Here is an 11326-nt window from a genome sequence, read left to right on the forward strand (position 1 = left end):
AACTCACCGTCAGATCACATGTCTGTGGCCACAGCATGAACCACAAAAATCATACATCCGCTGTTTCATTTAGAATATTTTTTTTTCTTGTTTTCCTCCTCTAAAAACTATGTGCGTGTTATGGTCGGGTGCGTGTTATAGAGCGAAAAATATGGTAACTGAGAATCACTGCAAAATATTCACCTCTTTTCTTGAAGTTACGTGACACTTGCAAATTTTACTAACATTCTATTTTCACATTCACCTTTCATCAGTTCATTGTCCATCTGGTAACAAGACTTACACATATATAATATGTCTATTCAGAAGTTAAGTCTCACTGAGGACTTACTCTGGGGCAGCAGTCCCCACACTTACCTGAATGCAGTGGGACCTAAAAGAAGGACCTGCCTTCTTTTAAGGGCAAGTGTATTATAATGGTTAGAGTGTTGAACTATGACGTGGGAGACCAGAGTTCAAATCCCTACTCGGCCATGAATTTCTTTGGGTGTAATCAATAAAAAATAAAAAAAATGATTTGAGCTTGTTGTTTTATCTTTCTCTTTGGACAATTGTTTCTCAGTGCAAATAAATATGTACAACTCCTTTAAGACAAAACATGCCAGACTCACTGTTCAAGATGCTTTGCAGTCCAGAGGTACATGCCAATAGCATGGGTAATAATAATAATAATAATAATAATAATAAATTTTATTTATATCCCGCCCTCCCCAGCCGAAGCCGGGCTCAGGGCGGCTAACAACACTAAAACAGTACAACATTATAAAACATTATAAAAATGGATTAAAATGAATTAAAATCAAAATTGATGGCAACCATAAACTAAAGTTTTGTAAAGATTGCCAGAGGAGGGAGTCAGGCTGCGCCCTGACCAAAGGCCAGGTGGAACAGCTCTGTCTTGCAGGCCCTGCGGAAAGATGTCAAGTCCTGCAGGGCCCTTGTCTCTTGTGAGAGAGCGTTCCACCAGGTTGGAGCCGCAGCCGAAAAAGCCCTGGCTCTAGTTGAGGCCAGCCTAACCTCTCTGTGGCTTGGGACCTTCAAGATGTTTTTATTTGAAGATCGTAAGTTCCTCTGTGGGGCATACCAGGAGAGGCGGTCCCGTAGGTACGAGGGCCCTAGGCCGTATAGGGCTTTGAAGGTTAAAACCAGCACCTTAAACCTGATCCTGTACTCCACCGGGAGCCAGTGCAGCTGGTATAGCACCGGATGAATGTGATCTCTAAGCGGAGACCCCGTAAGGAGTCTCGCTGCAGCATTTTGCACCCGCTGGAGTTTCTGGGTCAGTCTCAAGGGCAGCCCCACGTAGAGCGAGTTACAATAATCCAGTCTGGAGGTGACCGTCGTGTGGATCACAGTGGCTAGGTCAGGGCGCGAGAGGTAAGGAGCCAACTGCTTAGCTTGGCAGAGATGAAAGAATGCCGCCTTTGTTATAGCTGCAATCTGCGCCTCCATGGAGAGGGAGGTATCGAAGATTACACCCAAACTCTTAACGGACGGTGCTGGCACTAATTGCACCCCCGCAAGAGATGGGAGTTGCCCCCTCAGCCCCCTGTCGTCCCGTCCCAGCCAGAGGACCTCTGTCTTCGAAGGATTTAACTTCAGCCGGCTCCCACGTAACCATCCAGCCACAGCCTCCAAGCATCTGATCAGTGTGTCTGGGGCAGAGTCCGGGTGGCCGTCCATCAACAGATAGAGTTGGGTGTCATCAGCATACTGATGGCAGCCCAGCCCAAAACTCCGGACAAGCTGGGCGAGGGGGCGCATAAAGATGTTAAAAAGCATTGGGGAGAGTATTGCACCCTGGGGCACACCACACACCAAGGAGTGGCGGGATGACAATTCCCCCCCAAGCGCCACCCTCTGTCCCCGACCGGAGAGAAACGAGCGCAGCCATTGAAGGACTGTGCCCTGGATCCCCACGTCGGCAAGGCGGTGGTCCAGGAGTTCGTGATCGACCATGTCGAAGGCTGCTGACAGGTCTAGAAGAATCAGCAGCCCCGACCCGCCTCGATCCAGCTGCCTGCGGAGATCATCTGTTAGGGCGACCAGAGCCGTCTCAGTCCCATGACCAGCGCGGAAGCCGGACTGGAATGGATCCAGAGCCGATGTTTCATCCAGAAACCTACTAAGCTGTTCAGCAACCGCTCTCTCAATCACCTTACCCAGGAATGGAAGATTCGAAACCGGGCGGTAATTGGGTAGATCTAAGGGATCTAATGATGTTTTCTTTAAGAGCGGGCGCACCACTGCCTCCTTCAGTTCCCCTGGGAATGTCCCGGTGCCAAGGGACAGATTGATGATATCCCCCAGGGGGGCCCGCACCTCGTCTGGACACGCTCTAATCAGCCAGGACGGGCACGGGTCGAGAGGACATGTGGTGGGCTTTCCAGCTCGGAGGAGTCTGTCCACATCGGCTGGGGATATCCGGTCAAAGTGGTCCAATACTGAACCCGAGGGCAGTCGAGGGGCCTCCAGTTCCTTTATTGTATCCAAATTGGCAGGGAGGTCATGGCGGAGCAACAAGACCTTCTCCGCAAAAAAGCTCGCAAATGCCTCACAGCTGTGTGTCAAATTGTTATTTAAATTTGGCTGTCCTTCGAGGGACGTTAAAGACCGAATTATACTAAATAATTGCGCCGGGCGAGAGCTAGCGGATGCAATGGAGGCCGAGAAGTAAGACTTCTTAGCGGCCTTCACTGCCATCTCATAGGTTTTCATAAAAACCCTATAAGATGTTCTTGAGGCTCCATCACGGGCACCCCGCCATACTCGCTCTAGCCGTCTGAGGTCCCGCTTCATTTTCCGGAGCTCCTCGGTAAACCAGGGAGCCCGGTTTCTGCGGGGTCGCAGAGGGCGCTTAGGTGCGATCTCATTGATGGCTGCCAGGAGCTGGGTATTCCAGGCCTCAACAAGCTCAGTCAATGAGTCGCCAGGGGGAGAAAGGTCCCGCAAGGCTTGACGGAATCTATCAGGATCCATCAGCCTTTGCGGGCGAGCCCAAATTGGCTCGCCACCCAAGCAGGGTGGGGGTGGAACGTCAATCCTGGCTTTCAGGGCATAGTGATCAGACCATGGCACCTTCATCGAAGGAAACATGATCACATCTATACCGATGCCAAAGATCAGATCCAGCGTGTGGCCTGCTTGATGTGTGGGGCCCGAAACAAACTGGGAGAGCCCTAGTGTCGCCATGGAAGACACCAGGTCCAGAGCCTGCGAGGAGGGAGTGGCATCAGCATGGATGTTGAAGTCCCCCAATACCAATAGGTTAGGGAACTCCAAGGCCCAGCCGGCCACCGCCTCCAGCAGGCCTGACAGGGTGGCTGCTGGTGCGCTGGGTGGCCGGTACACCAGCCAGACAGCCAAGCTCACCTCGGAGCCCCACACTAGGCCAACACATTCAATGCCGGGGATCGATGGCGATAGTAGAGCCCTGAAAGGACAATCTTCCCGGATTAATAACGCCACCCCTCCCCCCCGGCCCACAGTCCGCGACTGGTGGAGGACGGAGAAACCCGGGGGCGCCATCTCTCGTAAGGTAACAGTATCCCCTTCGCGCACCCAGGTCTCAGTCACACATGCCAGGTCAACCCCCTGCGAGGTGAAGAAATCTCGCAGGGTGGCGGTTTTGTTGCCTATAGACCTGGCATTGCACAACACCAGTGACGGAGGTGAGTAATCCTTGCTCACCCTACCCTCGTCTCTCGGGATGGGGCGCAGATTGGAAGGGGTACGAGCATATCCGTATCTCGATCCCCTTCGCCTATGACATCTGCCCCCACCGCCATACCTCCCTTGCCCCTCCACAGTAGGAATCCCAAGCCTCAGTAATGTTTCTAACGGACTAATAAATTTTCTGGGCGCCTTTCTGAAAGGTTCTGTTACTTATTGGCAGAAGTGGGCAAAAAAAGCACTCTGTTCCACAAGAAGGTACAAGACGGCATCCAAACAAAAGGCACACTGACCCAGCTCACACTTAACACTTTTTGGTCCGTGTTCTTGGAACAAGCAATGAGCAAGAGCATTCCTTCCCCCATCTCCTCCTCTCTCATTCCCAGCTGCAAAACAGAGTTTTTCTGGTTTGTTAAAACCAGTCTTCCTGTTGCAATGCAATGGAGAAACTGTGATTTAACAAAACAGTCTCCACTGGAGGTTGTGATAAGGAAGCACTTATTTAAGTTTGTTGCTCTTTTCCACTCCAGCAAGCTATACTTTGTTGGACCAGGAACATTACACCCAAACCCAGAGAACACTCTTTGATTAAGTGGCTTATACATTTTCTAAATAAACTAGGTCAGTATGTGACAATCCAAATACTTCAAATTCCAGACAAAGCATGATCCTGCACACCACAGAATGGCGGCTCTATGAAGATAACAGATGTTGTCAAAACCAGTCTACACACATCACAAATATTACACATATTAGGTTATCTGCTGAATTTAAAGCAACTTGACAGCTCTTAACACACACAAATCAGATAGCAGCACGAGAAATGCTTAGGCTAAAAAACTGAACCCTCTGGGTGACATTCCAATTCAACAGAATTTGATGATGCGAACAGCGTTCGAAACTCCCATTGTTCTAGATATGTTTTGCAAAATGGAATTTCATTAGCGTGAGCAATTTTTGAGCTCGGGATGCAGTACTGCTCCTAAGATTTCAGATTAAAACTGCAAAGTAGAAGGAAAGGAGGACCTTTTTCTGCCTCCCCACTTCCAGCCACTCTCTAAAGACTGGAGAAGAGACCCTCTTAAGAATATTAGGGGGACAGGCAGGGGAAGCATGGCTTTGTTTTTTGCAGTCTTCAGATGAGGACTCAACCATGTGAAAAATGAATATAAGATTTAGCTGCAGTTCATTCATTTTCAGCTTTGTACTATTATTATAAAAGTGTGCCTAGACATTCCGTTGTTGCGCCAAAAACCTAGGTTTAAGGTGCCATTTAGCTCCTAGCTTTCATATCTCAGTTTCTAACAGTGGATGCAAATGCATCTATACCTCCAGGCTCTAAATGGAATAGGCAAAAGGGAAGGACAGCCCTCCAAGGAATCCAAGCAGAAATGTCACCTCTTGTCAAACAAGCAGTATCTTTATTCGCTCTAGAAGCTCTTGTAAACCATAGAAGAGGCAGTATCATCCAACAGAAATCAGAGCTATATCTCAATGTCCTGAATGAACTAATAGGTTTCTGCCATACCACTACATCTCCAACTCAAGTCTGCTTACATTAATTTCTCACTGCTACACTACCTATTGGATTTTTAACTGATGATACAAGACAAGAAAGTGAGAAAGGAATGTAACATTTTAAATGTTTTTATGTCATAGAAAAAGGGTTCCTAGTCCCCACCCCTTAAATTAAGGGTATGAAATTAAAATGATTACAGCACAATCCAGTTGGAAGTCCCAGTTAGTTCAATGGGTGTTAGACACAGTCATGTATATACAGCATAGGATTGCTGTACAAATGATAAAACAATTTTGTACAATGTAGCACAGAGTGGGAACAATATAAACTGCAAAAATATGTTACTAAATTGAAGCTGCAATGTTTTACAAACTATGCACACCAATCTGGAGTAAGCATTACTGATTCAGTAGAATATACAGGTAAATCAGAAAATTGTAAATTTAAAAGAAAGGCAATTACTCAGATGTAGGAATCTGAAATCCCCAGTGTGATCATGTGGATGTAGTAACTCCATGTGTCTAACAATATTCAAAACTTTTCAAGTACATTTTAGTAACCCATGCAACCATTCTTTAAGGAAGGTGAGTATATCTCTATATTGCAGGTGGCTGCTGGTGAGTGTGTGGACATTCCTATAATATAATCAACAAATCACAGTATTAATTTAGCAACAAAATTGTCTATTTAGCTAAATTATGTACCCATTATCAGTACATAACATATTGTGACATACACGAGCAAGCACTTTGACTCTGCACACCCCTCCAATGAAGGCTGCAGCACCCTCTAGGAGTTTTGACTGTGAAGAACTAGTGTTATGTCTGTGGCTTATGAAACTTTACTTCTCTGATACTGCTACATCTTAAAGCACATTCATACAGAGAACTAAAGGGCACATCTGTACAATAAATACTCGACAAGTGTCAGCTACAATTAGTTAGGCATAATGACTAAGAGACTGAGCTATCAGTAATCAAATATCCCTAGTTCAATTCTCTCCTCTGGAATAACCTCACTAGGTGGCCTTAAACAAGCCAGTCTCTCAGCCTTAGTCACCTACTTCACCCCCACCACCACACTCTATCTGCTTTACAGAGAATATTAATACTGTAATATTACAAGGTTGTTGTAAGGATTACAAGTTAATAAATGTGAAGTGCTTTAAATACCTGAAAGCTCTACAAACATTGTAAGAAATAGGCCACAATCCAGAGAGGCATACACACCACATTCTGCATTATGCTTGTTCATGCTGAAGATATATTGACAATGAATGTCAACTCACAAAGTTCAGTTTGTGAACTGCACTCCAAGCATTGACACCAAGAGATAGGAAACCATCCAGACATAATTCATACTTGTTCAGGCACAGCACCTGCACACAGAGGGACAAATATGGGACCCTGTTTCCACTCCTCAGCATCAAAACAGTATGCTGGGCCATTAGATCAGTGGTTGTGCATGCTTCCTGTGTCTCAATCCAACCCTGCAATGCAGTCTAATTGCTTAAGTTCAAGCCAGGAACGATGTTGGAGGGATACACAAATGTGACACAGAACTCCTGACCCCTGCAATACTGCATATCACACACCAAGGAAAGAGGGAATGAGTGGGAATGGTGATTCGTTCACATGGCCTTCACTTAGTTTGGCTCAGCCAGAAAGTGAAACACTTTCTGAATCCAGGAACTTACCCATCTATAAATGCAATGCTAAACAATGAATTCAAAAATCCAAATCCAATGTTAATGTCACAGCATCAGATGACTGTTAGGGCTCTTTATCTTTTAATTTAAATAAGTAAACAATCTCACTTTAAAGAACAAACTATGTTTCAGTCATTTATTTAGAAAAGTTTATAAACAGTTTAATCACAAAATAAGTTTTTTTACATACTTTCATTAAAATATTGGTGGAGGGTTCACTTTTAAAATATATCCCCCAAAAATCTCACAACCAGCAACCTTTTCTGTTTGCAGCAAATTTCTATGCACATTTTCTCACCAGGGTTGGAAGGTTCAACTGATATGCTCTTTCTTGGACTTCTCCCAGAATCAGTTGCATTGCCAGAAGTGCCCAATGTAGCTCTAATGTGATGGGACAGTGTATCTGAGTACAGTGGTACCTCTGGTTAAGAACTTGATTTGTTCTGGAGGTCCGTTCTTAACTTGAGGTACCACTTATCTAATGGGGCCTCTTGCTGTTTATGCGCCGCCACCACGTGATTTCTGTTCTCATCCTGACGTAAAGTTCTTAACCAGAGGTACTACTTCCAGGTTAGCGGAGTCTGTAACCCGAAGTGTTTGTAACCTGAGGTACCACTGTACAGTCTTTACAAGATTGTGGGAAACACTCCTGTACTGACTTAGGTTGCACTGGGATCTAGGGTTCTCAGGATGTCCAACTTAGAGCTTCCTAAAAATTACCCCACTTCTTATGAAAACACACAGAAATAGCCAGACAGAGACCTAAAATAAACTTGGTTAATTTCTATTCAGAGACGGTATCTCAAAGAATGACAATGAGCAGTTGTTAAGTTATTTCTGAGACTTGTACATCCTATATTGAACCATAGAAACACAGATAAGAATTTCAAGTTAAACAGCCTACAGGACAGGCCACAAGGCAATGGTAAAGCATCTGTTTTGTGTGCTACAGTTTGCAAGGTCAGTCCTCAGCAACTCCAGGTAGGCCTGGAAATGTCCTCTATATGAAAACCTGCAAGACCCCACTGCCAGTCAATGTAGACACTACTGAGCTAGACAGAGCAATGATCTGACTCAGTATAAGGCAGCTTCCTCAGTTCCAATTTTTCTGTTTACAAGCAATAACTTGTGTAACAATCTAGTAACTCCAGCTAAACTTACAACAATTTCTATCAGCAGTAACTCTGAATTCATGCATTCCTGCCAAGCTAGCTAGTCTGAAGCTGGAAACAGATTGTCAACCTAAAGTTGCTTCAAGAATAGGCATATTACATGCTGATATTGAAAACAGACCCACAAATGACCCAACACAAAATGCCATACTCCCTATGGCAAGAGATCAATTACTTTTCCCATACGTGTCTCAAATTGCAAACTATTATTTGCTCTACATCATAGTTGACTTATGATTAAAAGCCACAAGTGTTACTAGCCTGACCGCACACACACCTACCTATATTAGTCATTTGTGGCACAGTGCGTGAAAGAAAAAGAAAGCTCTTGTATTTACAAAAGCCTCCCTCCATGGACAAACAGAGGAGATTCTTGTAGCAAGCAGCCAGGTAAGGAGGCAGCCAGGTAAGGAGTTTTGCCAATCCTGAATTATAGGATCAAGCTGTCTACCTCTGTTGGAATAGAAATAGCAGGATTGATTCACTTTAACACAACTCAACCAGCCACGAGGGTGTGACCGAAAGACAATCCCTACTCAAAAAGTACCCAGCATAAGCTTTATCTTCAAGAACATCACAATGGGGGGGGGGACTATCATGATAAGTATATTCATCTGGGCCAATTCCCTGAAACAGCAACGTTTTTCTCTCTCTGCTCCTTTCCCCGTTTTCTTTTAAACTATGAATGCCAGAAATTGGCAACACCGCTGTCGGCAGGCCTGCCTAAGCCAGAAAACGGGCTCTGCCCACAGAAGTGTCCTCGCTTTCCCGTGCAGCCCTTCGGCCTTTTCCCTTGAAAACAAGGATTTGCTCCTGCGCCAGAAGGGAAAGGGAGCTACTGGCGAAGGGGCTGCACTTGCTCCCTAACTCTTGGCAACCGAGGCCAGGAGGAGCTATGCATGCGCGCATGGTCCTGGCCGCAGACCTCCATCCTGGACGCCACTTCTTGGTTACACCGGAGAGTGACGGAGGACAGAGGTAAACCTGGGTCAGATGCAGGTTTCCTAAAATTGCCAGGAGAGGCTATGTGCATTGCTCCGCACCTGGGCTGGCCTCTCCCTGCAGCCGCCCGCCGCAAAAAAAGTTGCTCCATGGGGGTCCACTGCCCCGAAGCCCTCCCCCGACCTCCCTGGCCTCAGTTTCCCCCCCAGCTAGGAGGGGCTCCCCGCCCCGCTCACCTCCCGCACGTCCTGCAGGCACTCGAGGACGGCCAGGTTGTTGGCCCAGCTGTGCTTGGGGCAGACGCGGGTCACGTCTTCGCGGCACACCGGCTCGTCCGCCAGCTTCCAGCCGCCTCCCGCCGAGGAGCCCCCGCGGGGCAGACGGCCACCCCCAGCTCCGCCTCCGCCGCCACCCGGGAGTGCTCCCAGCCCCAACTGAGGCAGCGGCTGGCCCCCCAACCCCCCTACGGCCGCCGGCTGCTGCCCCGGGAACCCCTGGGCGGCCCCGACCGCCGCTGCCCCGCCTTGCTGCTGTGCCCGGGCTGACCCGAGAGCCACGAGCAGCCAGAGGAAAGGGGCGGCGAGGAGAGGGCCCGGCCCGCGTCTCCGGGCCGGGACACGTCCGCACGGCGCCATCTTGGATGCGACTCCTCTCCTCAGCTCCGCTCGGCCCGGCCCGGCCTCGCTGCCTTAGGCCCCGCCCGCCGCAGCCTGCGCGCGCAACGCCAACGGCACTGGCAGTCACGCCCACCGCCTCTCGGAGTGCGTAAGGACGGCGGCGACGTCGCCGCGGCGAGCAGAGCGAGGCAGGTGACGTCACCACCTAGCCGGAGGAAAGGGTTGGTTGTCGGAGAGCGGCGCGACACCTACTGGCAGGTCTTTCAGGGAAAGGAACCGGAATGGCGCTTTCCTCTGTCGCCTCTCTCTCTCGTCATACACCCCGACCCTCTAACTTTCCCCTAAAGTTATTCTAATTTTTAGGAAATTCTTTCTTGCCCATAACAGCAAGACCACTTATTTTTATCAAGTGAAGATTACTGTATATACAGTGTGTGTGTGTGTGTGTACACAGTAATCTTATTTTCTGTGCAAGCAGAACTGTGTGCCCAGCAAATTGCCTAAGGCTCAATGGAACTTCCTTCTTATCTGTACTTTAAGTGCCGTGGGAGTAGTTTTTGCACACATTATTTGCTCACAAGTCATGCAAATGCCATAACCTGTAGCTAATGCAGCAAACACCTTCCCAGCCAGGATGAATATGATTCTGCAAAGGTTGGCCATTCTATACTACTTCTAAAAAATCATATTCTATTAGTTTTTGTGTTGGTTTTAACGGCTTTCAGTTGTTTTTACTCTATTTTGTATGCTACCTTGCTATATAGAGCTAGTGTATTTAGTCTCAGAGACCAGGGTTGAAATCCCCAGTCACCAAGGAAGCTCAGATGGCAATCTTGAACACTCACTCTCAGCCTAACCTACTTCAGGGAGATGTTGTGAGGATAAAATTTAGAGGGGAAGAACTATGTAGACCACCATGAGCTTGTAGAAAAACGTGGGATATAAACACACATAATAATAATAATAAATAAAAGGAACACAATAGTAGTCATAGTAATAGTAAATGTTATCCCGTCTACCTGACTTCTCTACATAGGTAACGATACTAAAGCCACCCACACATTACAGAGAAAGGAAAGAACATGGTGTTACTGCAGGTCCTACCCTTGTTGGTAAATTATATTATTTGAGATTAAACTATCTTTATTTTAAGTAAACCTCTTTGAGGCTTAGGCCAGCAGTTATGCTTTAGAAACTCAGCAACACAAATACTGAGCTGAATTCCTGTATCAACACTTTAATGGTCCAGAGTACGACTACTACATAGTACAGTGGTACCTTGGGTTACGAACGTAATTCGTTCCAGAGGTCCATTCTTAACCCAAAACCATTCTTAACCTGAGGCACGCTTTCGCTAATGGGGCCTCCCGCTGCCACTGCACGATTTCCATTCTCATCCTGGGGCAAAGTTCTCAACCTGAGGTACTACTTCCCGGTTAGTGGAGTTTGTAACCCAAAGCGTTTGTAACCCGAGGTACCACTGTAATTAAAAGATATGTTCAGTGTACCTCGAATTCCAAATGGCGAGTGGTTTCAGACACTCAATTGGCTTTACCATTGCACCAGCACTGTTCCAACTTCACTGCTGCCCTTCCCCACCCAGATATACAAGAACAGCACTGTTGGGAGGGAGACCCTGAAACACCACCACGCCTGCCTTTTACCCAAGATAAACACTGAATTCACTCTGTCATTT

General features: G+C 47.1%; 1 protein-coding gene across 2 annotated transcripts in view; it reads right to left on the reverse strand.

Moving 5' to 3' along the window:
- Window positions 1-9700, reverse strand: part of GLG1 (golgi glycoprotein 1) — a 68960-nt gene extending 59260 nt beyond the window's left edge. The window contains exon 1 of one of the 2 annotated variants that reach the window (XM_081872364.1): window positions 9250-9700. In XM_081872364.1, the coding sequence (XP_081728490.1) occupies window positions 9250-9648 (399 nt within the window). In that variant the 5' untranslated portion in view covers window positions 9649-9700. The remainder of the gene's footprint in view (window positions 1-9249) is intronic. The other variant, XM_081872365.1, reaches the window with a different exon arrangement.
- Window positions 9701-11326: the final 1626 nt, after the last annotated feature.

This window comes from Podarcis erhardii (assembly GCF_964252035.2).
Source record: "Podarcis erhardii genome assembly, chromosome: 7".
Classification (NCBI taxonomy): Eukaryota; Metazoa; Chordata; class Lepidosauria; order Squamata; family Lacertidae; genus Podarcis; species Podarcis erhardii.